This window comes from Lathamus discolor, chromosome 4 (assembly GCF_037157495.1).
Source record: "Lathamus discolor isolate bLatDis1 chromosome 4, bLatDis1.hap1, whole genome shotgun sequence".
NCBI classification, from domain to species: Eukaryota; Metazoa; Chordata; class Aves; order Psittaciformes; family Psittacidae; genus Lathamus; species Lathamus discolor.
Window position 1 is genome coordinate 85,813,359 of NC_088887.1, and position 26,836 is coordinate 85,840,194.

A 26,836-nucleotide genomic window follows, 5' to 3' on the forward strand; every position below is an offset into this window, starting at 1 on the left:
CTCTGGGCAATGTAAGCTGCCAGCACTTATACATCAAAACTTCACTCAATGTAAGATTGATTTTATTTTATTTTGTTTATTTTAATTCCCTACAGCAAGCTGCGTTGGTCGTGTAAAGCGCTGTCTGCATCATTACATTTCTAAGAAATGCTTTTCTTGTTTAGGAAAGGCCGATCACAATCTTAAGCAACGTAATCTATCTAAGACCAGATATGCTGCACTCTGTTGTGGGTTTCAATGGAGCTAATATTTTGTGCAGTAATACCAAAACTTAAGCTTCTGTGATTGTATAGATTTTTCTCTGTTTGTGAGTATACACACACTATCAACTTTATAAAAAATACGAGCACCAAAGGGATAATGTTATAAAATTGAATCACCGGTAGCCATTGAAGATATTTTTTGGTATCGGTAAAGATTCTGGGATTAAAGCGTGTAAGTCCAATCTTAAGTCAAGAATGAATTTTTATGTAAGATGATACATGTCTTCCTTTCACAGTTGCTTTTTATGCTGCCTTAAAACATGTCAAAATAATCCCCAGCAGAGGAGCCTAAAAGGAATGTCAGCTCTGTGGTTATGTAAATCGAATTGAGTGCTTTACAGCAGGTTTAAGATTTTTATAACTCAGGAGTTGTTAACAGCCAGCTGGTTTGTATCTGTTTTTTATGGTTATTCTTGTCATAGGCAGCCTCCACAATTTTTAATTATATTTTATGGTATGTGTTTTCCCTCCTCTTGAATCCCACAGCCACTCTTTGCTTCAAAAGATATTTTCCACTGGGAAGAGGAGTAGCATTGCTTTGGGACTCCGTCATTAGAAATACTGTTGTATAATTACCTCCTGGTAACAACAGTGGAGTGTGAATCTCCATTGCAGATCTTTAACTTGCTATGCCAGGATGGAAATCTGTAGTATTCTTCACACCCGGTTAGGATGTGATGCCTGCAGCCTTTAGCTCAGACTGTTGTCTTCTGCTTTTAAAGAACTGATTTACAGTTTTTATTGCATTCACATTGCAAATTCCTCTTTGCTTCACACTTCAGGTTTGAATATATGCTTTGTGCATTACGATTTGATTACATTCCGTGTCCTGGATCACCACGCATTTTGTAATGTACGTTCTCAAAAATGCTGTATCTTTTATTTATTTTAGTGACTGTAACAGTGCTACTGGACAAATGTAATCTTTTAAATGTTTTTATAGCAGTGAGATTTCAAAGCTACAGTCTGATTCCTATCTGGAGTAGAAATAATTTAAAATATGCAGAAGAGCACTTTTCTCTGCATGGAAATAAAACCAGCATGCCCGACAGCCTGAAAAGCTAATGCCTGATATTTTGTTAGACTCTGAGAAGTTAGGAAATATTTAGTTATATATAACTTTGAAGACATTACCAGAAATGCTGTGTTCTTGAATGTTTTACAGCATTTTGAGAATGTCCTCCTTCCACGAAGGGAAACGGACTGTTCTCTAATTGCCTTTAATGGTAGATCCTCCTATTGAAACACCTCCTCTCCTCGCAGATGTAATGATGTAAGAGTGAGAGTCTTAAATAATTGATCAGATAGAGAAAGCTGTTTGTAAGATGGTTAAAAGACCGTTAAGCTTGACAACTGTAAGATAACAGAAAGACTACTAGAAGCCTCTTTTTAGGTGAGGTTGAGAAAATTAACACTTGTTTTTAGTTGCAGTCTAAAATAGTTACAGTCAATCACACTTGAAAAGCCTATTTTGCAAGTGTAAAAAAATAATATGTGCTTTTGTGTTGTTTTCCAAGAATTGATTTGTGTAATCCAGTTTCATTATTTTAACAGACTGAAATCAATAGAAGTATTATCATCGTAGCTAATATATTCAGACATTATGACTCTATAGATCTTCTTGTATTACACAATATTATATTTAAATTCGAATGTTAAGTGTTTATTCTGACCCACTTACGGTCTAATGCCTAATGTCAGCAGCTTCTGAACTACAAATTCAAATACTGCTCTTCTGCTTTGGCTTTATATTAATTTGTATAGCTACAAAAGAGTGTACGATGTAACTGAACATAAGTATACAATATAAATACTTATTATCAGAATTGGTTTATCTGGTAGAATTTTCTTTTTAAAATATAATTCAGTAGGAAATTCAAACATCCTCAAAATAGTTTTAAAACTATAGGGTTGCTGAAAATAAAGTTTTGAGTATTGGTAAAAATATACTGATCTTAAGAAAATACATGTTGAACATTTTATCATAGTATTTTCATTTTTGCCAATACTCATCTTATTTGATAAAGTTGAGAATGCATTGGAAGACTGAAGATGCAAATAATAGCTATAACAAAAATAAAGAAGATACTGCTTCATATGCATAAGATAGGGGTGCAATCAGTACAGAAATGATAAAATATCATATACTAAAACTCAAAATGCATACTGTATTATTAATACCCCCCCATTATTGATGTATAAATGCGTAGTATATAATTTTTAAAAATTAAAACAAGAAAACTCATAGACCTTATATTTACCAGATTAGGTACATACAAGGTATTTTATGGTTTAGGAATCAGAGTATTGCAGCTATAGTTCACCTCTCACTTATCCCAGGTGGAACTGCTTGTATTTGCCAACTGTGACTTGCAAAATTAATTGTTATTTATTTCTTCTCTAGGGCTGTTGAGGATAGTGTGTAGTATTCAATGATATTTATGTGTTCAAGGTTCCAAAATGCATCTACAGATGATATCCTGGAAACTAGAACTAATATATTGAACTTTTAATTACTTCTTGTAGCCATAATTTAACAATTTGAAATAGAAATATTTCTGTATTGAAAAAAAACCCTGCTTTAAGGCAGTACTGAGCATCCCTAAAGTCTATGTTGGGCTACCAGTGAAGCTCTCAGAAAATTGTAAGCATATTTCAATGAAGCAGTAGTATTTCAAAGAATATATTCCTCAGGTGTTTTGCAGTACTTGACATGCTTAGAACAATTAAGTTGACCAAATAAAAATGCACAGTTTTGACTTAATTAGACACTTCCTATATTTGCTACATAATATCTGTAAAGGTATTTTAGAGGAACAAAGCCCATGCCAGGGTTGACTGAACCAGTCTGAAAATGATGTTGTTTACATAAAGCTTTAATGCATTAACTTCAGGTAAATGGACTTTTGCATAAGAATTTTCCCCAGTGTTAATACTTCTCTGATTCAAACAAACATGAATTTTCTCCTTTTTATGTGTGTATGCTTAGTTTTGGATTAGAAGCAAACTGAAAATGTGTTTTTACGAAACGTGTTCTTAACTCAAAGTTAATGTAGAGATAAAGATCGATGTATTTTCCTACTGTATCCTTGAAAAGGTAACTTGAAATAGTTCTCAAATATGCACCTGTTTTTTCCTTTCTGTAAAGGATGGAACAATTATTAGATAATCAGATTGTTCCTCTCTCTTTTCAGGCCTTTTTTTTTTCTTTTTTTTTCTTAAATATCTGATGGCTTTATGGTACAATTAGATTAGAAGTATATTTTTTATTCCTTAATATCCTGTTTTTCAGAATACAACTTCCTTTACAGTCAACAAAAAAATAACTAGTCATATTTTACAAGCATAAGGTAAAATCATTATATTCCCCCTTGTGATAGTTGGTGATTTAGAAAGAGTACCTTTCGCATTTAACAAGCTCAGGTAGTAACAGATTTTTATTTTATTTTATTTTTTTTTAATAAATTCATAAGTAGTTTTCATGGAAGTAAGATTTTTTGAAAAATCATCATAAATTGGGAAGTGTTACGATCTTTTTGGGAAAATTGCTAAGCCATTGATCTTCCTTCCTGCTTCAGAATTGGAACTGACTATGTACTAACCTGAATTTCAAATCAGCGACAAATCTTGTGTCTGTTAAGTTTATGATTTTAAGAAAAACACTCCAGCTACATAAAAATCCTGAATGTTTATTTCCTATTCTTCATTAATGCCTCCTGGGCTCAGAAGTGCTGTGTGACCTTTCAAGAGGCAGGGTACATTTGAAAGCAATGTTTCAGTTTCATAGTTCCTCTGTGGATTTTTTACCCATGTACACTTTAAACTGAACTGCTGCTTTCACTTCATATGCACATTTAGTTTGCATTTTGTGGATTTTGTTTGATTTTATAGATCTACAACCAGAGCTGATAACAATATTAATACATGCTTGGCACTTTCTTTTTATTTTGATAGTTTTGTACAACTCTTGGCTGATTTATATTACTAATCCTTCTTTAAAGAAAGGAAGTATTATCTCCTTCTAATAGGGAGATAGAAATAAAATTGAAATATAGATAGCATATCTGATAACTTCTGGTAATATCAGAATTAAAATTCAACAGCCTCTAATTTCTTCTTCTATTCATATTTTAACTAAAAGGGCAAACTACTTCAAAACTTGGTCAGATATTAGTCAGATATTTTCTTTCAGCCTCTTTTCTGATTCTTCTTGCTACCTACTAAAGATTTCTGTGGAAGAGATGCTTGGCATATGTGGTTAAGCAGAGGTCTTGTAGGTGTGGGGTAATGATGTGTTTGGATTTATTTTACAACTAACTGAAGATAAATCATAAGAAAATGGCAGATGGGGGAATTGGACAGGCCATCAGCTGTCTAACCAAGTGGCTGACCTAGGGGCATCTCTAAAGCTGCCAAAATAACCGTTTATAGAATCTGTCAAAAAGCCAGATCCTACTTCTAGAAAAAATATCTTCCGTAATTTTGCATCTGGGCCTTTTGTATGAACATATAGGATTCCAAAAAGAAAGTAAATACATGGTGAAATATTTTGCAGTAATAGCATTCTGCAGATACTACTGCTTCTGTTAACACTTGTGTGAAATACTTAGTGCTAGTGAAGGACAGATTTGGGGACAGAGAGCACAAAGGTTGGAGCTTTGAACTGAAGTTTATTTATTTATTTATTTATTTATTTTGTTTATATGGTAGCTTGAAATAAAAACACTGGTTACAGTATCTCTTTGCTAAAAGGGTAAGATTAAGGTGAGCTGATGCTGGAATCAGATGCAAACTATATTTGATCCTATTGATAAAATTGGTATTTCAGTGAATCGTAGACTGGTTTAGGTTGGAAGAGATCACTAAAGGTCATCTAGGCCATTCTCCCTGCTGTGGGCAGGGGCACCTTTCACTGGATCAGATTGCTCAAAGGCCTCTCCAGCCTGACCTTGAGCACTTGTCCCCAGTGATGGGGCATCCACAGCTTCTCTTGGGCAACCTGTTCCAGTGCCTCACGACCCTTGTAAAAACTTTCTTCCTTATACCCATTCTAAATTTACCCTCTTTCAGTTTTAGAACATTGCCCCTTGTCCTGTCACGACTGGCCGTGATAAAAAGTCTCTCTCTCCATCTTTCTTACGAACCCCCTTTAGGTTCTTGAAGCCTGTTAGAAGGGCTCCACAGAGCCTTCTCTTCTCCAGGCTAACAACCCCAACTCTCTCAGCCTTTCCTCGTAAGGAGAGGTACTCCATCCCTATGATCATTTTCGTGGCCATCCTCTGGACCCACTCCAACAGGTCCATGTCTTTCTGTGTGGAGGATTCCAGAGCTGGACACAGTACTCCAGGTGGGGTCCCATGAGAGTGGAGTAGAGGGGGCAGAATCACCTCCCTTGTCCTGCTGGCCATGCTTCATTTAATGCAGCAGGATGCAGTTGGTTTTCTGGTGTCCCTGTTAGTTTGGTGTAGAAATGTCAACAAACTGTTCATTTAGGAGATTGGAAGTATGAATCCATCCAAAATTCCTGTGTCTCATCAACATTGTAAGAGGCAATCTTTTTTCCATGCACTGAAGCCATTTTGTAACTCACTTTGTATTTCGTGCTCTTTCATATGAGGACTATCAATCACTTATGCTTGAACGGTAGCAGTTTCCAATGAAAGTATAAAATTTCACTAAAGTTTTCCTGCCATGTCAGCTTTCTTAAAAAAAACCCCTTGAGAATGGAAAAAGCCTACTTGTAAGTATTTCTCTTCAAAAAAACACGATCAGTTGAAACAATGCTATAGTGCCACTTTTGAAATGTGTTTTCTGTAGCTGAGAAGGGCAGGATGTCAACGGCAAAGAGAGAAAAATGTAAATACAAGTTCATGTACACTTTTCAGATTTGATCATGATACTACACTGTGCATATAGGAATGTCGCTGTAAGTGATACAGCTTCTTTATTAAATATTGTTGCTGGAAGGACAGTCATGTTGATTCATGTACCTTTATTAGTGAAATCTCAGTGTATTCCACCCATTGGTTAGCATGCAGCTCAGGTAAAACACAGTTCTCTTGTGGCCTGTTATTACCACTGAAAATTGGTTTTGATAGATAGAGTAACTACTCTTTTTCAAGCTTGGTAAAAAAATACAGCATGTGGCTAATACAGCTAATTAAAGAACAGAACAAACAAAGAGAATGCTAGAAATGTCTCATAAATGTCTTGAACCACAGGCAGAAAAGATTTCCTTAATTTTATGGGCTCTGAATCTTAGAATTACATCCACTTGTTCTGCATCCTTTGAAAAAGTTAATTCCTGTGTTTTTAAAACTGAGCACATGGTTTAACCCGGGATTAAGAACTGAGTTTTAAAGAAATTCAGCAATTCAGTGTAAGGAATTGCAACAAATCCAGTAATTTCTCCTCACTGCTTCTGAATTCCATGCATGCCAAAAAAAGTTTAGAGTTCTGCATGTCAGCAGTTCACTTGGCATATTTTGGAGCTAGTATGTTCTTCACTTCACTTTGGGAAATGACCACCTTGCTCTTTGGGCTGTGTAGTGACAAATGTTGATGATAATCAAGTCTTTATTGTAACAATCTTATTAGCTATCTATGTGACTTCCAAAGTAACTTCAAGTTACTCAAGGCCTCTTCAGGAACATGCTTAGTAAGGTTCCATGGGATATAGCCCTGGAGGGCAGGGGGGCCCAAGACTCTTGGTTGATATTCAAGGGTCACCTGCTACAAGCTCAGGAGTGTTGCATCCCAACTAGAAGGAAGTGAAGCAGGGGGGCCAGTAGACCTTCTTGGATGGATAAGGAGCTGCTGAGGAAAATTCGAATGAAAAAAGAGTCTTATAAAAAGTGGAAGCAAGGACAGGCGGCCTGGGTAGAGTACAGGGATGCTGTCCGGGAAGCTAGGGACCAGGTTAGAAAGGCTAAGGCCCAGTTAAAATTAAACTTGGCTAGGGATGTTAAGGATAACAGGAAGGGATTCTACAGGTATGTAGCAAACAAAAAACAGACTAGGGACAAAATAGGCCCCCTGAGGAAGCTCTCGGGAGAAATGGCTACACAGGATTTGGAGAAGGCTGAGGTTCTGAATGACTTCTTTGCCTCGGTCTTCACTGGCAAATGCTCTGACTGCACCGCCCAGGTCTTAGAAGGTAGACACAGGGACTGTGAGAATGAAGACCTTGGGCCCACTGTGGGAGAGGATCTGGTTCGAGATCATCTTAAAGATCTGAACGAGCACAAATCCATGGGACCTGATGGAATCCATCCACAGGTCCTGAAGGAGCTGGCGAATGAAGTTGCTGAGCCACTGGCCATCGTATTTGAAAAATCATGGCAGTCAGGTGAAGTTCCCAATGACTGGAAAAAGGGAAATATAACTCCCATTTTCAAGGAGGGGAAAATGGAAGACCCGGGGAACTACAGACCAGTCAGTCTCACCTCTGTGCCTGGTACAATCTTGGAGCACATTCTCCTGGAAGGCATGCTAAGGCACATGAAAAACAACAAGGTGCTTGGTGACAGCCAGCATGGCTTCACTAAGGGGAAATCCTGCCTGACCGATTTGGTGGCCTTCGATGATGGGGCTACAGAACTGATGGACAAGGGTAGAACAGTTGATGTCATCTACCTGGACTTGTGCAAAGCATTCGATGCTGTCCCACACAACATCCTTGTCTCTAAATTGGAGAGATATCAATTTGATGGATGGACCACTTGGTGGATAAAGAACTGGCTGGATGGCTGCACATAAAGAGTTGTGGTCAGTGGCTCAATGTCTGGTTGGAGACCGGTAACGAGTGGTGTCCCCCAGGGATCGGTGTTGGGACCGGTCTTGTTTAATATCTTCATCGCTGACATGGACAGTGGGATTGAGTGTGCCCTCAGCAAGTTTGCCGATGATGCCAACTGTGGGGTTCGGTTGATACGCTGGAGGGAAGGGATGCCATCCAGAGGGACCTTGACACGCTTGTGAGGTGGGCTGATGCCAACCTTATGAAGTTCAACCATGCCAAGTGCAAGGTTCTGCGCCTGGGTCGGAGCAGTGCCAGGCACAGTTACAGGTTGGGCAGAGAAGAGATTCAGAGCAGCCCTGTGGAGAAGGACTTGGGGGTGCTGGTCAATGGGAAAATGAACATGAGCTGGCTTCAGTGTGCGCTCACAGCCCAGAAAGCCAACCATATCCTGGGCTGCATCAAAAGGAGCGTGACCAGCAGGTCGAAGGAGGTGATCCTGCCCCTCTACTCTGCTCTTGTGAGACCTCACCTGGAGTATTGTGTGCAGTTCTGGTGTCCTCAACATAAAAAGGACATGGAACTGTTGGAACAAGTCCAGAGGAGGGCCACGAGGATGATCAGGGGACTGGAGCACCTCCCGTATGAAGACAGGCTGAGGAAGTTGGGGCTGTTCAGCCTGGAGAAGAGAAGGCTGCGTGGAGACCTCGTAGCAGCCTTCCAGTTACCTGAAGGGGAGCTATAGGGATGCTGGGGAGGGACTCTTCGTCAGGGACTGTAGTGATAGGACAAGAGGTAATGGGTTAAAACTTAAACAGGGGAAGTTTAGATTGGATATAAGGAGGAAATTCTTTCCTGTTAGGGTGGTGAGACACTGGAATCGGTTGCCCAGGGAGGTTGTGAATGCTCCATCCCTGGCGGTGTTCAAGGCCAGGTTGGATGAAGCCTTGGGTGGGATGGTTTAGTGTGAGGTGTCCCTGCCCATGGCAGGGGGGGTTGGAACTAGATGATCTTGAGGTCCTTTCCAACCCTAACTATTCTATGATTCTATGATTCTAAGTCAGCATAAGTATCAAATCACTAGAACAATGTCCTGATTTCTAAGATAAAGTGTCAACAATGTTCCCATCCCATTTTTGCAAATGTGTCATGCTGAAAATATTAGTATATAGTATTGAAGTGTTATAGTGTTGAAGATTACTCATGTCTAGAAAATACCAAAGAACTACACATACAGTGTACGAGCTATGCATTTTTTTATTTGGAAAATTAAAAACATTGTCTCCACTGTAGCGTTGATACTCTTATTGCTAAGTATTGAGACTGCATCTTTCAGTTGGTTAAAGTTAGCTTATTCATGGCTGGGATAAAGAAAAAAGGTGAGTTATTACCCAAATACTAATTAAGTTTTTGTCAGTTATTTCTATAAATCACTTTGTGCGAAATGTGCAGTCCATCTTGCCAGTCTGAATGTCAGATAGGTCTAAAACTTGGAATTTAGAAATGATAAGGAAGAAGGTCATAACCCAGAGGAATGAGAAATTATAAAACACGTCCTATCTCAGGCATGTGCAGATGTTGACAAGGTGGAAAAGAGTGATTTCCAGTAAGAGATACATTTGTGAAAATCCTAATCCGTTGATAGTCTGTTCATTAATGGCTGAAGAAAAGACTACTTAAATTTTCTGCTGCAAATGTTAATCTACTTCTCCCTACAAAATGGCGTATCTGTTTAATAGCTGTTGTCGTCATATTTTGTTTATTGATTGACAAGACATACTTGAGCATGGAAACATAAAATTTCTTTTACAGAGTATTGTTAGCAATATACATATAGTGTCTCATTTACACATGGTATCATGATGATTTCTTGGGTTTCTGCCAAAGACAATGTTAGGAACCCCTTATGCTTGCATATTTGGTGAGCTTTAAATATTTGTCCGTAATGAGGTAGACAGTGGTACCAGTCAGCTGTCAGTTGCAAACATTATGCCTTTTGGAAGCATGTATGAAAATCTGAATTTACGAACGGCTGCGGGTTTTTATTATATAGGCTACAATTATATGATAGGAACTGTAGAAAAGTTACTGCATGTGTGCTTTCATATTACAACCAACTACAATAATTATATATGCATTATAAATACAATGTGTTCCCCTTTAATAATGTTAGCAGGCTTCAGACGTTTACTTTTTGAGTGTCAGGCAATTCTGGGGTACAAAAGTACTTAGAGTAGTTACTTTGTGGTTACACTGTGGGCTTGAGAGAACTCCCTTCACTTGGGGTGTTAATTCAGCAATGCATTGAGTGCTGGGACAAGACAGAAGTGCCCATCATCCTGCTGGCATGCCATAGTTTGTATTGGAAAGAGATATGTGTGTTTTCCACGGTAAGAGGCCACGATAGTGTGATTTGTCTAGTGCCTTGAATGGCACTCAGCGTGCCCATAGGATTTAGTGTTACCTGGTGCAACAAGTAGAGCATGTAGGTGAGAGAGGGCTGTCAGTAAGAATTGACTGCCTTTTCATCTGAAAACAGGACTGCGCAGTGTTCGCTGTAAGTCATTATCACAGCTACTTTGTACAGTATCACAGTTCTGCATCACAGTACAATACTCTGCTATCACTGTGCTGTAATAGTACATTTAGCCCCATGCCTTTTGCCTCTGGCACAGCATAATGCATAATGGATCTGACGAAACTTAAAAAAGAAAAGGGGAAAAAAAAATAAAAAAAAGAGCCCCAAAGCCACAGTACAGCTCTTGAAGTTGCAACACTTCAAATGAATAGAGAGCTGGAGGAGGAGAGAGGACTCTCCTGACCCTTACAGGTGAATTCTTTACATTTTAAAACATGAAAATTCTCTTCCCCAGCTCTCTATGTTAGAACAGTGGTATATATGCCTTGAAATAACCAGTAGGTTTCTGGATTTTTTTCCAGTGTTTTATTGACTTCTGTCATTATAATGCTTGGCCGCCTGTTTTGCATACCGCAAATACAGAGAGGCAATCAGAATAATATTACAGAATTTTTCAGTATATATCATAACATAAAGGTTTCTGTTTACTTTTGCAAGGTGGGAAACAATATCTACTTTAAAGCGAAATATGAAACAACAGAATTGTTCTTTAAAGAAATTTTTATTTATACACATAGCATATTCTTATGCTGTTAATGAATAATCCTAAGAAAACTTTATTTAAATTGTCTTGAAAAAGTAATTTATATTTTAAAGGTTTACTGAAAACACATTCATGAGCAGCTGTGGTAATATTTCATCTTACGGAAGATAATTGTTCACAGCTAAAGCCCTGCATTTCTTTCTTTCTCTCTGTATGAGTAGGATTAATGTTGGTTTCAGTTCTTGGGGAAGGCAGGAGACAGAAATAAGTTTGTTGCTGACTGTTCATGTGCACCGAAAGTCAGAATCTAATCTTGGTTTCTTTGGGAAAAAATGTTGCTTTGGGACCACATCCAAAATGGCCACAAAGGCTTTGATACCACATTGAGTATCAGTGATCTGTTTCTTCAGTGTCGGGACCCAGTACAGAGAACAGGTCCCTCTGTGGGCACATGCATCCCACCAGAAGGGTGTAAAAGCTCAAGCCACTGTGGTCTACTCTAAAATCTCATTTTATTCTAAACTTGTGCTGATGCCACAAATATTTATACGCGTGAATAAGTTAAATTTCACACACATGATTAGGCATTTAGGCTGTGGTGGGTCTATTGGAGAGAATTTGGCGATTCTATTTGCAAGGCTGACCTCAGAAGTTGTAGGGAGACATACTTCCATGGGGCCATCGGGCTTCCTTGACAGTGTTTAGATATTGGTTTAATCAAAGAGCTGTGTGCTATTATCCCAGGATCTGTGTCAAGCTGTGGATTAGGTTTATAGAAAAACCTACAAAAGCTCCTGCTGGTTGAAAGATTATGAGTATTTAGCTACATTAAATCTGTTACAGGCATGAACACATCCTTTTAGTGTTTTTAAATTGTAGCAGCGTTACAATTAAATTAATCGTGTACATCTAGTTATAAATTAGACTGAAGAGCTAAGTTTTTCATAAGTACTACTGATTTTCTCACTGGTTTTGACTGTAAAACTTAAATTCAAATACACTTCTCTAAACTGGACTCAAAGAATATGTCAATAAAAGATATTGTAGTCACTCAAACCAAATAATGTTAAGTCAAGAAAATTAATGGAATCACCAGTAACTGCCAGTAACCGTCACTATGTTAAACTTTTTAATTTCACATAACAGCTAGAATAGTGTTGCAAGAACATGGATAATGCACACAAAAAGAAGAAAGGAACTTCTGTTTGCAAAAAGTGCAGGGAAGTTGTTCCCATAATAAGTCATTCTATTAAACAAGAGCCATTATTGCATCCTAGCAATGCAAATGTAAAACAGAAAGTCTGTTAGAAACCAAGCATTATTGTTAGCATAATATATTGTTAGTATATATATTTTCCCTTCCCACATACTTTTTTTTTTTGGGTTTGGGAAATTGCATGCTATTCAGTTAAAGAGATTGTGGATCAAGACTCGACACTTCAGGAAAAGTATTTTTTTATACTGTTCAAAGCTGACCTCTGCTTTTAAAATGGCTTGATCTGCACTTTTTCATCTGTTTAGAAGCATACATTTTTGGTTAAGAAATTGAAGACAATCTCTTTGTCTTTTTCCAAAGCTGGGGAGGTTGAGATAAAAAAGAATGCCTGCTTTAAAAGTCACACATGGCTGTAATTTAAGATTTTTTTTACCTCATTGTCCATAACAGTTGAAAGAAACCTTCAATGAAAGTTTATTAACTAGGCCAATGCCTGAGGCAATAAAGGTTCATTTATTACCAGTTTCTTGGCTGTTTTTCTTCTTCTATTTTTCCGTTAAACTCATAGCGTAAGATAATACTTCACAAAATTAAACCTTTGACCTTCTGTGGAGTTAAGTTGCCTTTGATTAGATAAAGTAACAATTTATGGTCCAGCATGAGGTTGCACATGAAATGAATAATGCAACAGACTGAATGAGAACTGAGGATCTATTGCTTTTGAAAAGATGACTGTTGTTTAAGAAGGAATGTTCTCTCTTAATTGTATTGTAGTGATGCTGTATGCATTTCAGTAGGATTTTTAACTGCTGCTGAAAAGTACAATATAGCTAGCCAGTTATGCAGTCTACATTGTTTAATTCTGTCACAATTGCACCAAGCCAATAATAAATCCACAGATTATAAACCCCTGTTAATCTGTAATATTTAGTCCTTTTTGTGGTATTTGAAATGCACTTTATGATTTCACTTCTTACTCTTCAGTACAAAGGATTAAATAAAACAACAAAAAAAACACACAAAAAGTAAACCCATCAGTTCCATAAATAGCAAATATTAATGATAAAATAATTATACTTGCACATTCTTTTTCAGCATTATTGAACCTGCCAGTAGTTCTCATTCAAAAAATACAGTCTTAATGTTCAGTTTTGTCTACTTTTAACAAAACAAATCAAGAAGACACTACTTCTTTCAAGGTGAATGTTTTATTTCTGCAACTAACTGCATTAATTGCAGAAACACATTGCAAGTAAAACGGTTCTTAGATTTGAAGATTGCTGAGGAAATTTAGCTCTTTTACTTGTTTATTGAACATAATGAAATACCCAGACCTCAAAATTCATATTGCAATTTAGGGGTAGTTACAGGAAAAAGGTCTGATTAGTCTGATGAACAACAGATGGTTTGAGCCTCACATACACTGTTTTTCTCCCAGTTTAAGACTGGCAATTTCATTTTTGTTGTACTAGTCTAAACCAGATTACATGGGGCTGAATTTTTGTAAGTATTCCTTATTAAACAATATTTAAAGTGCCTTTAGTTATTTCACTTTTTTTTTTTTTTTACATAATTCCTTTAATAATAGGTCTTTTAATGATGTTACAAAGTTGTCTGGATGAGCACTTTGTGTTGAACCATGCAAGTTGAGCAGGAAAATACAGCTAGAATGGCCAGAGAGGAATTTCTTGATTATCCCAAAATAACAGGTAATGAACTTTTTAGGGTTGTATTGGATCAATCCAGGCAGCTTAACAGAAGTAAGACTTCTGGATAACTGTAAGGTTCCAGACCTATATTCTACATAAAGAATGCTACTAAGGAAACTTGGTATATTTTAGCAGAACATTACAGTGTAGTATAAAGTACCCTTTTCTGCAGTCCATTCTATGTAATCAGACCTCTGTCCTCCTGCAGATTGCTTTTGCCTTCTAGTTTTATGTATCACACTATATAAAACACCCATTAGATCAGTGACTAAGGTTAGGATCCTATTTCATTTGAAGTAACTGTGCAGCAGCAGAGCAAGATACCAAAACCTTTTACCTCAACTGCTAAAACACATCAAACCAGTGCAGTAATCTGCAGTGATCAGGGTCAAGTCCTAGGAGGTAATCCTGCCTTTCTTTCTCAGGCTGAGTTATCATATTTTAGTAAGAATTTTGCCTGAGAAAGAACCTCAATACATAATTTGGAATTAAGTCAAGAAAAGACATGAATTATTTTCAAGTCAGTACCATTGAAATAAAGTATAAGAAAAAAGTTTAAGCATTAATTTGCAACAATGAAAGGAGTTCTCTTAGAATTTAGATGAGATTTGGACCTCCTCCCATTCAACGAATAAAGCATTTCTGCAGAATGAGCTTTCCAGCAAATAAGTGAAATAAAATGTAACAGGTGTATTTTGGTTTTCAACCTGATCTATAATGGCAAAGGTAAGTTACCTTGAAAATGTTCTCAAAGTCCTAAAGAGAGAAGTTGTGAAATAGGTATATATATTACTGGATTTTTTTAATGTGTTGGTAAGTATGTATATATGTATGGTATATGTAAAGGAAACTAATAGTTATATTGAGGAAGTTCTTAATTATTTATTGGAGTAACTATTAGGAATTAAAATTGCCATTAGGTGTAGTTATGTGAAGGAAAAGGGAAGTGAGATCAATTACTTAATTTTATAAGGTGTCCCAGCCCAAGTTTAGGCAAATAATTCCAAATGTGTATTTTGAGACATATTTGAGGCTTAAAAAGTTACACTCATAGTTCCTTTTCTTTTTTTCCTTCAAAAATAGGGTGTGGGAGGTGCTTATGACATCGAAAAGTTTTAAGAGCTCTCTCTTAAGGCAGGGAATAATATTGAAAGGCAGAAACCCTGGATGTGATTTAGTGATGACCAGTAGTAATTCATACACATTTTTAAAATCTGTCATGATATGTGACAGCTCTTTCAGTTGTTTTAAAACATAATTGTTTTCTGAAGATGCCATGGTATTTTTGTCACGGCTTTCCATTTCATTCACTCATTTTTCAGCATTAGAGACCACACATACAGGGCATACTTCTGGTCTCATTCTCACCCACGAAATTCTGACTTCAGTAGAGTTGTACGGGTGTAAATTAGACTAGAACTTGGCAGGAGAAAGCTTATGATTATATTTGGCAGAGGCAGCAGGCTGCAACTTTATTAACATAATTAACAGCTACAAACACACCCAACAGGCCAAAGTAATCTGGTGACAGAGGAGAGAAGGTCTTTGTAGGAAAGGAGCATTCACGCTTTCTTTTGGTGTTCTCCTTCTTGTTCCTGAGTTCCTACTAAGGCTTGGAGAGCTTTCAATTGAGCTGTAATTCAAATTCATATGGTTCCTACAAGACACCTTGAACAGACTTCTGCTGATGAGCCTATAGGAACTGTCAGCAATACGGAGATTACTTCAGAAGCGTGATGGTTGAATTGAACTTTACTTTCTGATGTTTTGCTTTTTGAATTAAATTGTTGGACAAGATTAATTGCACACAGTAAGAGATTTAAATGGATAGCTTTATAAAGCATTAAAGTTCTGAGTATGTCACACGGGAGAAAAGCTGTAAGGTTTAAATGAATAAATGTACTTAATGCATAAAATGTCTAGGCTAATTTTTTAATTCCTTTACTAACATATTTATTGAAAAAACATACTTTATTCATCCATCTTAGTTATACTGCTGTGGTTGTGGTAATTTAATATTCCTGCTCTTTGCTAATCTGGTTCAACAGAAGTAAACAATAGGTTTCATAAATTAAAAATACGCTCTTCAGAACATGCTTCTGAAGATAAAAAACAAGGCTGTAAACATTTATGACTGAAACAGACTAGATTGTTCAAATACTGCCATGATGTATCATGTATATCAATATGGCACTGATATCAGTTAGAATGCAAACAAGGTTTTAAATGATGTGCCCCTTCATTTCAGCTGGAGAATCCGCTTTACACCATCTGCCTATCAGATGGTTAGGAACCAGGACTGCGTATTAATGCCACATGTTCGATTTTCTTTCCTCTTGTAATGGTTAGATTCATATTGCTAATAGCTGTGCATGAGCACTGTCGATGAAATTTGTGTGACGATGGAGTGATGAGATATTTATAAAGCTGCCTGTCTCACTGCATAATCAGCAGGAAGAATGCCAGACATAAACAACTTATCAATTTCAGAATATTAATGACAACTACCCATTGAATTTAATCCATTGAATATTTTGGCCTAGAATACTTTTAACTGTTTAAATAAATAGTTTGTCAAAATAAAAAATATCTAAGTGTCTGTTTGGTGTGATCCTTACTTCTTTTATTTCAGTTGGCTTTATAGGTGACTTCTGGTTATCTCATATTTAAAGATAAGATTTCTGTATTGTAGAAAAGCGTGCACCTCAGAAATTCCTTGCCTCCTTGTTTTTAGAGTAAAGTGATGTTAAATAATGTTTAGGTGAAAAAGCCTTTTTCTAACAATTAAAAAAAAAAAAGCAAGTATTTAGCCAACTTTAAAGTTTAGTCTTTTAAAATATGCATAATAGATATATAACAGCTTATTAACCTCTTCTTTTTAGAATATATTTGGCTGCCTTTGCTAGTCACATCAGTGAGATGGGTCAGGCCCTGTGCCAGAGAGAAAGTTTTACCTTGTACCATACCACAGTATAGTGAGTGCACCAGTGATTATAATGCTCTGGTAACTGGCTCAGGATCTTCCTTGCCACTTGCTTTGCTATATTGTGAGAGTCAAGTGATAAAAGTAAAACAGAAGCTGTGCTCTATGTTGGAATTACTGTGAGGAATGACGTTAAGCGATAATTCTGAGGATTGTTCCTTACTCACATTTCCCCCACACACACACTCACACCGGTGCTTATATGAGGCACGCATTTTAGATTTGTGTATTTTAAATTAATTGCTGTATAGCAGAGTAATCATCTCAGTCACTTATGTGGTTGCAGGAGAGAAGGAATTAAATTAGTAGTTTAATTTCTGCTTTTTTAAATTATCATTTATTATCACAAGCATTATCTTGTGAAAATCATAATACAGAACTAAACAATCTGGATTTTAGTTTTGCAGTCCTTATCCAAAGGTTGTGGTTTCCTTTAGAGAGAAGCATTATGGCCTACTTTGGTTTGGTGCAAATTTTGTAGCAAGAGAGAGTTTGTATTTCAGCAGTTCTGCAACCAGGTCATTACCCCAGTGAGACATATTTACAGGCAGACTCGCGAGTCCTGTGTCCAGTGTCTGTTTAATATGGTACTTACTTTAGTACTTAAAAGTGCTTAAAACTGCTGGTGTAGAAGTCAAGTCACAACCAAAACTTAAGAGTTGTGTTCATTGGTTATGTTGTGTTTGAATATTCTTCTGAAGGATTGTTCTTTAAAGATGCTGGTTTTAGCTTGTCAGTGATGGATATTCAAAAAGGAAGTATAGGTTATTGTATTGCTTAATGAACACAGGATGCAAACAAAGTTCAGAGGTGCACCATCCCTTTTTCTGTGGCCTAATTTAGGGGCTGTAACCAAATTTGTATAATGTATAGCTTCATATCCTTCCTCTAAAGTAAAAATATCATTGGAAGCAATCCATGTTATTGTCAATACCTTTTTAAGACCAGAACATGCACAATTTATAGTAGTAGCAGAAGCTAAAACAAAAATAAGCCTTTGTATTTATCCACCTTCTGATATGATTTTTGGCTTTTGTTACATCTTCTACCTGAAATAGCAGTTTTCTAAATAATATTGATCTGCCTATGCAGCATGTAATTATCACATACTTGGTAATTCTCATTGCATTTGGAGGCGTTAGAAGTCTGCCTGTGAAGAGGGTTGGGAGGCTGGAGCTGTTGGTAATCTTTATGCGATCATGCAAAGTAATAAGGGAAAGCAACCCACAATGTATTCAAAGGCACCTCTTATGCCACCTCACTGCTTTCCTGATACCACCTTCTGCCTTCTCCCCACTGGATTTTGCCTTCTGTCCCTCCCCATCGCTAGCTGAAAACATGTCAAGAGCAAACTCATTTTCCATTTCAGGGGTCAAAGGAGACAACAAGAGGCCCTTGGCAGCAATGATGCTAGTAATATTTGCCTCAGCAACCTGGGATTATTTGCTTATTTGGTCTTTCCTGCTAAATTGCACCTCTCCTATGCTGGGCAGCAGCCTTGGCCCCCTAGAATAGTAAATTGTGGAGTTCATTCCTCTTGAGATCCATAAGACACTTCACACCTCTCCAAGCAGCTGAAAATCAGACAGCAGGCACCTTTAAACTAATTACACTGAGTTTTTTCAATCCTTCTCCATGGTCAGGCCAAGAATCTTGATTCAGAGTGACTGAGGGTCTGTTCTCCTCTTGTGGCATCACAGGCTGAGGTTGCATAATTGCATAAAATTTACTTGGTATAATGCCTTCTCTTTCATTCTTACATTTAATTCTCTTTAGTTCCCACCTCTGTCCCCTGAATCAATCATGTGAGATAGGGAGCTCTTGTGAAGTTTTGGGACCGATTTCTGTCTGCTACCATCCAGTCTGGGGCAAAGGAACCCCAGTGGGTAGCAGGACAGTTTGGGGACCACATAAGAGTTATTTTGCCTCAGGCAAAAATTTATACTGTGACTTTGATTAAAGGCTGTATCTTAATGTTGAGTTTTGAAGACTGAAGCATTTGTCTAATTGCTTTTGACAAGAAAAATGTTCTCATTTCTGTAGAACATTCTTGTAAATTGCTGAATGACAGAAATTTGGTTTGGTAGTAAGAGCACTTGGATTGCCTGAAAGGTGGCTTTGGGATTGGGATTAAATGGGTTTAATAATTCCTCTTCTCACTGATAAATACCTTAATGCCTGGAAGTCTGGGGAAAGCACAAAAAGTATTTTACCAATGTTCTGCATTCCTAACATTTCTTCTAAAAATGTTTCCTAAAATGACCACATCTCCTTACTGTTATGTGTGAAATGAGAAAGGTCATCTGTTACTTATAAATAGAAACTATAGACCTGTTTTTTTCTGTTTTCTTTAGCATGTCAAACATTTGAAATCTAAAGATTTGGTGGTGTTTTTTTTTCTTTTCCCTAAGTACATTTATGTGCATGTTCACCTATTCATAGCTAGACACTGAAGACACCATTTCAAAACTAAGTTAGATTTCTGAGAGCATGTATAGGTGCAGTTAGTTATGATTGTATTATGACTGCAGTTACTGGATACCAATTTAAGATCTAGTTGGATATATAGGAGAAAATAAATATGATGTGAAAAATTTTGATTGAAAAAACTAATAGCTTTTAAATCTAACAAGAGGAATAATATTCTGCAATGTTCTCTGTGCATTCTGTAGGAAGCATGAAGGAAGAATTAACAGTTTTAGTCCTTACAATAATGAAGAATCATAGAATAATTTATATTAAATTTTTTCATTCTTAAATGCAGGCCTGACAGCAGCAGCTGCAGCAGCAGCAGCTGCCACCAATGCTGCCATAGCGGAAGCAATGAAAGTGAAAAAAATTAAACTGGAAGCTATGTCCAACTATCATGCAAATAATAACCAGCATGGAGCAGACTCTGAAAATGGAGATCTGAATTCAAGTGTTGGTAAGTCTCAGACACAGCATTATTATATTACTTGTCCATAATGCTCTGATATTTTATTAAAATGGTGATCCTTCTGAACTTCCTTCTGAAATCCTTGATTTGATGTAGAAAGTTGCATATCTGTTCACTTTTTCTTGCTGTTTTCAGTTTTATTTTGTATCTGACCTTTATACCAGCTTTCAGCATTTCTGTTACTATTACAACAACATTCTTTGCTTTGCAGGTTACTTTTGCAGAGTCCAGTTAATATTTTCCATGAAAGTGGTTTGACTGCTTAGAGTTCATTTTTCAAAGTACAGGTGGGGTGACAGATGATGGTGTCAAAGTGAAATTTAACAATGTCTCCTGCTCAGTGTGCTGGGTATCGACTTCGGGTAATTCAGAACACAAGCTTGAAAGCAAAATATTTCATACTTTCGTGTGCCCTGTGACAAAAGGAAAACATGCATACACAATAAATTATTGCCATGCTCTGCAGTTCCTATCATATTTTATTTTAATAAACACATTCTTAAAATGTAGTTAACAGGTTTCTCCATTTCTTAAGCAGCCATCAGCAACTCTTGTTCTTTCGCAGACAGAATTGTTTCAGTATACTTTATTTATTTGTTTAGACAATTTGTTTTGCTAAAGTATACTTCAAAGCTAGAATAACTTTTTGTTGTTGATGATTAAATCTTTAATCATCTGTGTGTGTCTGCTGTAAAATGTTTTGTTATGCCATTTCATTGTATTGGCTCCTTTTATCATGTTGAGACAGTATTAACTCAGCAACAGAAATTCAATGACAAAACAGGCACGTTCAGAAGACTGCAGGCAAGATCAGTGTATACTGGAATAAAATGACTTAAGATAGGTGGTGGGTTTTTTTGTTTGTTTCTATTTAGGTTCTTTTGTTTATTTTTTTGCCTTTTCATCTCATAAATGTATTTGAAATGAGTCTCAGAGTTATGTACTAGCCTTAACATAAATAAATGTGTATGTGAACAGTGTTTCTGTGCAGTTCAGTAGGTAAGGGTAGGCTATTATTTAGAAATAATGTGAACTGCAGTTCAGGGAACTGGTTTACCTAGGCACACTCCATTTTAAATAACAACAATATGTATGCATTACTGCATTAAAGAGAGGGGTAGATTTCTTTTTTAAAGAAAGGCTTGAAACAAAGTCTTGATGGTGAAGAAAATAGTCTTAAATGAGTGTGTAGGCACACAGGTAACACCAACACATTCAGTCACTAGAATATTAGTGGAAGATTTTTTTCTCTAGGAGAGAACACAGGACAGGGTTGAGAGCAGGTGTCTGAAATCTGGGAGAAGAGAGAGGTACAAGTGAATTGGAAGGGCCACGTGGCCCCTCAGGTGCAGGAAGAAAAGTGAAGTAGTAAGAAAGAGTGAAAAATACAAGTGCAAACTGGGAGGATAAAGTGGATAGAAGCTAGTTTAGGTTCGAATTTCAGATTTTGATAAATGAATAATATGAAATACAGTGTTCAAATGTTGGATTATTGAATTGTTATTCTGCTTGGAAGTTCCAGTGAGAAACACTTTTACATCCATGGAAATGGAAAAGTTAACAGGTAATCAGCATCTAAACCACATGAAGTATTTTGTAGGAGAGTGGATGGAGTATCTGGAATAAAAAATAAAATATTTTAAAATCATTATTTGTGACATAATTTAGATAACTGATCTGCTCTTACACAGCTTAATAATTTTCCCTGTTTTAGATTCAAGCTATTTTGGTAAGGCAAAGTTAGCGAAGCAACATTATTTACTGCCATTGTCAAAATTTCCTCTCAGCCCCCTAACTTACTTGTTAATTTCACAATTTAACTGAATGAAGAATTGAGTTCATTATGTTCAGAAAAAAAATGGCTCTTCTGAGTAGAGTGAAAAGCATCCCAGTTGTCTCCATTCCACAAGGAATGGTTCTTGAAATACACTGGGCTTGTCTGTGCAGTCTGGAGCCATACTCCTATGGAGGTTTTCTCAAAAAGTTTGCATTTGTTTCTTCTGTAGTGAGCCTTACCTAGTGTCCCGTGTCTGTTATGCTTATGGAATCAGTGAAGTAATTCTTACTGCTACTAATGCCAGGGAATTATTAGGTTTGTTAAGAGTTAAGTACTTACTAGTTGCATTTTGCATTGGAATGGGTTGCCCAAGGAAGTTGTGAATGCTCCATCCCTGGTGGTGTTCACAGCCGGGTTGGACAGAGCCTTTGGTAACATGGTTTAGTGCAGGGTGTCCCTGCCCAAGGCAAGGGGGTTGGAACTAGATGATCTTAAGGTCCTTTCCAACCTTAAGCATTCTCTGATTCTATGATCTTGACAAGAACTTGTATTTCAAAGGTGTTGCTTTGTAGTAAGTGTGTGGGGTGTTTTTCCCCCTGCGTTTTTTTCAGGTGTTTATTTATGTTTTTTCTAATAAATACTATCAAGTCCATATCCTATTAGTGCTTTAAATTATGGCTTGTTAGGCATGAATTTGAAACATTATGTTACTGAGTGTTGACAGGAGGAAGAAATAAAACAAAAGAAAGTAACCTGATTTTGTATTTTAAATTGTGTTACGCGCCTGACCAGCCTGAAAGGGAACAGAAAACCTAACCAACCAGGCTAACAGCTTAACTCAGACATCTTAGCCCACATGTAACAGACATTATAGTATATTAGCATACATTTATTGATCATACCATGTTCTTGGGCTGTTGCAGTGCCTACGTAAAAGAAGATAAATAAAATATGGGCTCTTGAGTTGAACTGTCAGGTTTGCTTCTGAATTATCTTGCTTTTTAGTTTTAATCAGATGTTTAATGTGAATTATAGAATTCATTTTTGTAGATGAACATTGTTTAATTATACAGAATACTAAACATATTTAATAATTTGATCTTTCGAAGCAGTGGCCAGAAGGTTAGTGTGTGAAGGGACTTAAAGGAAGCCAGTGTTACTAATAAGTAATTATTTTACATCCCTCAGTTTTGCTGATAACCTTGAGCTTGCATCGTCCTACCAGAATTATCATTTTAGAAGGGGGGAAAAAAAGGAAAGAAAAAAAAAAAAGAGAAATTACAGGGGAATCAGAGTGAGGTATTAGCACACTGAGTAAAATATATGGCTGCAACGCCTTTCTTCCCCATCCACAATCAATTGGATTCTTTTAGTTTAATATTTACTTGCTAAGATGAGATGCTAGTCTGCATGGTGATAAACAGTCTGCTACTGGCATCTGAAGGTGACCTGTCAGTTCATATGGACAAATCTCCTGCTTACTGAAATGTACAAAATAAATCATTAAAGCAGGCAGGTGCTCATTCCCAGATTTAAATCACCATAGATTTATGATTTGAATTAATGCTTCATTTGGTCATAGAAATAGATGCTGAGACAAATGATATGCAGTGGTTGGGGCTTCCATACTGTAGCCATCCTAATATTGATTACTGAGATGTCTTTGCAATCTCTTGTTTATATCAAGTACTGTCTTGTGACAGCTTGGCTGATATGAGCTACATTGCAGATAAGAAGAAAAAATGTCCTGGGTTCTTTTTAGTGGCAATTCTACGTACAACATACAGGATAGATAAATTACTGTGGTTTTGTTTAAAAAATGAATTCTGTGTGGCAGCAACGCCCCCCCCCCCCCAAAAAAAAAAAAAAAAAAAAAATTATGCTCTGTGGTTTGTTTGGGGTTTTTGTGTGTGTGTTTTGTTTTTTACTTTAATTGCACAGTTAAAAGTAAGAGAGTGACAAGGTCAAACGTTAAATTTCATTGTAGAGGTTCTTCTCTTTGTTATAGTAGCATCTTAGGATGTTATTAGAATTAGTTGTATATTTACCTTCTAATATTCCAAAGCAATGGAAAGGTAGAGCAGATGAGTTATTTCTTTGCTGCTTAAGTACTTATTGCCCTGCTATCAAACTTCATTATCCTGCAATAGCTAAAGATACAAGCCTTTGAAAATAAATGTATTTAAAGCTCCTTCTGTGAGCTAGGCTTTGCTATCTATAACTGGGTAGGAAGTGAAGAACAGCCCATATACTTTTGCTTCCCGAACATTTTCTATAATGAAAAGACTATGCATACACTTTAGGGAATACTCAAAGGATTTGTAAAGACCTTTGCCACTTGCTAAAATCTGACTCATAAAACTTGTAAACAACTATCAACAATAGTAAATTACTTGCTTAGTAGGAAATGAGTTCATATCTATTCAAAATGTGATCTCAAAACAGATGTCCCAAGAAAATGTCATTGTTTAAACTACATTCATAAAAAAAAAAAAGAAAAAAAAGAACGCTATTATTTCTTTAAGGAAGTGAAGCAATCTCGAAGACTTTGGTGTTCTCGGTTTCTAAACACAGTTAGGAAATACAAGGCAACATTTTACACTTAGCAAGCATGTTAATCCATAAACAACCACAAAATGTGTTGAAAATTAAGGGGTTTTCTTGGTGTGTTAGGTTTCCTATTCATCCACATTACTTCGCAATATTTAAAATTGTGAGACATATGCAAGGTTTCCTGTGATCTGTTCCTCAAATGTAACAGTTGCTTGCATACTATTATTATTATCTTTTTTTTTTTTTAATCCAGAATCAGAGATAAAATTATTTAGGTGAAATTATTTTTCTCCAGTGACCTTGCCCAATAATAGAACAGTACAAAATGCAGTCATTTCCTTTTTCTAAACACACGTGTCTATTTTGAAGGAAAGAATTACTTTTATGGTTTCAGGAAAAAGTCTTGGAGACCTTGAAAAAGCAAATAAAAGGAAACGAGAATGCAGGCCACTGAGCACAGCTCTGCAGTTGCACATCTGATTCTCTGCCTTGGCAATGTTAATGAACCTCAAATCCTCCCTATAATTAGATGAGGGAATTGCTTATATTTTCAAACAGATGATGCTGCTATAATGAAACGATTGACAGGGAACTTAAGAGTGTCTACAGTAGTCATTTAGTTTCCGGGTTTTGTGGGGGTTTTTTCCTTTCTATTTTTTCCTTCCCCCCCCCCCCCCTTTTTTTTTTTTAAGTGCAAAAGAAGATTGGATGTAGACACAAGTCCTGGGAGAGGTAGTAATTTACACAGAATGCTATGACAGGTGTCTTTGTATAGCATGGAAATAAAATGGAAGAGAGAGGAATGATGGGCAGGTACGACAATTTTTTGGGAGGGGTGTCCTGTGTTTATTCTGCTTGGGTTCTTTAAAAGGGGCCGAGACTCAAGAGATGGATCCGGATTGAGTGCACAGCTGTAACTGCTGATGAGCTAATTGCTCCTTATCTCTCAGCCCCATTCATCTTCATTTTTTACCAATTACTGAGAATTATCTGTGTTCTCAGTTGGATATGAGAGTTAATCCTTTTTGGTTAAGCTGGCAGTACTGTGAGCAGATTCCAAATCGTAGGGTGAAAAGCCAGAGCAAGCTTGTTCTCAGACTCTCTCCAGTTCAATGACAGTATCACTAGTTCATAAGAATTTTTCTATTGTTTAACAGATTAATCACTGTTTTTGGGGTGTTTTTTTGTTTTTTTTTTTTTTACTTTATTACTTATATTAATATGTATTTTTCTCTTAGCAGAAACCAAACGTGTATACTGTTAGGTGGATGGATTTGCTCCCATTCTAAAAATATTCACTTGCAAAAATGAAAATAAGATAAACAATACCTTCAGACCAGAAAGATTATTTGCAGTGTATCAGTATTCACTGTGTGATATGTAGCACTTTGTTTAACAACAAGACTGTGCATGCAACTTTGACATCATGGGACATGAGACAAAGGCTTGTCAGTGACATGTATCTACTTTTGTAAACTTCTTTTGAGATCTGTGGATGGAATGTGTTGTCTAGATGCTAGGAAAGGCATAATCGTACAGCCTTAAGGACAAATGTGCTATGTTGAGCATATCATATTTCAAGCTAAAGGAATGCTTTCATAAAACTGTGCTTCAGGAATGCAGAAAACACCAAAAACAGATCACTTGGTTATAATCAGGTTACTAAACTTTAGTCTGGAATTTTGCTTGTCTTCATGGTGGCACAGGAAAGAAAAAATCATGAGTTCCGTAGTCTGTCAACTGAGAATATAATTTCTCTGTATCTGCTTCCTTGGCCCTTTAGTTGTGATTGTTGAATTTGCAGAACAAGACAAGGATTTGGATGTTATGACCTGAACACCAGTTAGTAACAAGGGAATTATTTGCAGAGATTCAGCATTTCACACTGGACAGTCAGTTGTGTTATATCAACGAGTCCCTTATCTAGATAAAATCCTTGCTGTGGAATTCATTGGAACAAATGCAGACATTTGCATGAGATTAGTCACATTAGACTTAAGAGACAGAAATAGGCAATTGTAGGGGTGATCCATCTCATCCTAAAGTAGATGGCAAAAGTAGGTCTGATATATTGCACCTTACAAGTGCTTAGTCATGCGACTACTAAGTTGTAGCTACTTAAAGAAAGTTAAATGAACAAATCTCACTGTCAGTGCATGCAATTAATATTTTCTGGAATAAGATTTAAAGGAGTTAACAGGTCTTTTCCAAGAGAGTGATACAGTAATGGCAAAATAATTTCTGAGACACAGTGGAAAAGAAAATTTAAAAGTAAGTTTAGTTATTCACCCAGAAAACTTAATTAGATATAAATATACTTACAAGATTGTTCAGACAGTATAGGTATATCAGTTCTGAAGAGTGATTTTAACTGTGTGAGACATACTGAGAGAACAGGCTTCTGAAACTGCAGAAGCAAAAACTTCCTGCATGATATTTGTGCTCTGGGCCTGCTATGAAGTTGTAGCAAGTTCATGGAAAAATCTAAATGATGAAGTCTCATCTTGTCAGCAAGATTAAAAAAGAAAAAAAAAAGC

General features: G+C 36.6%; 1 protein-coding gene across 8 annotated transcripts in view; it reads left to right on the forward strand.

Moving 5' to 3' along the window:
• DACH1 (dachshund family transcription factor 1) overlaps positions 1–26,836 on the forward strand; it is a 374,731-nt gene that overhangs the window by 169,976 nt on the left and 177,919 nt on the right. For all 8 annotated transcript variants that reach the window (XM_065678139.1, XM_065678144.1, XM_065678140.1 and 5 more), the window contains exon 3: positions 19,796–19,957. In XM_065678139.1, coding sequence (XP_065534211.1) covers positions 19,796–19,957 — 162 coding nt within the window. The remainder of the gene's footprint in view (positions 1–19,795; positions 19,958–26,836) is intronic.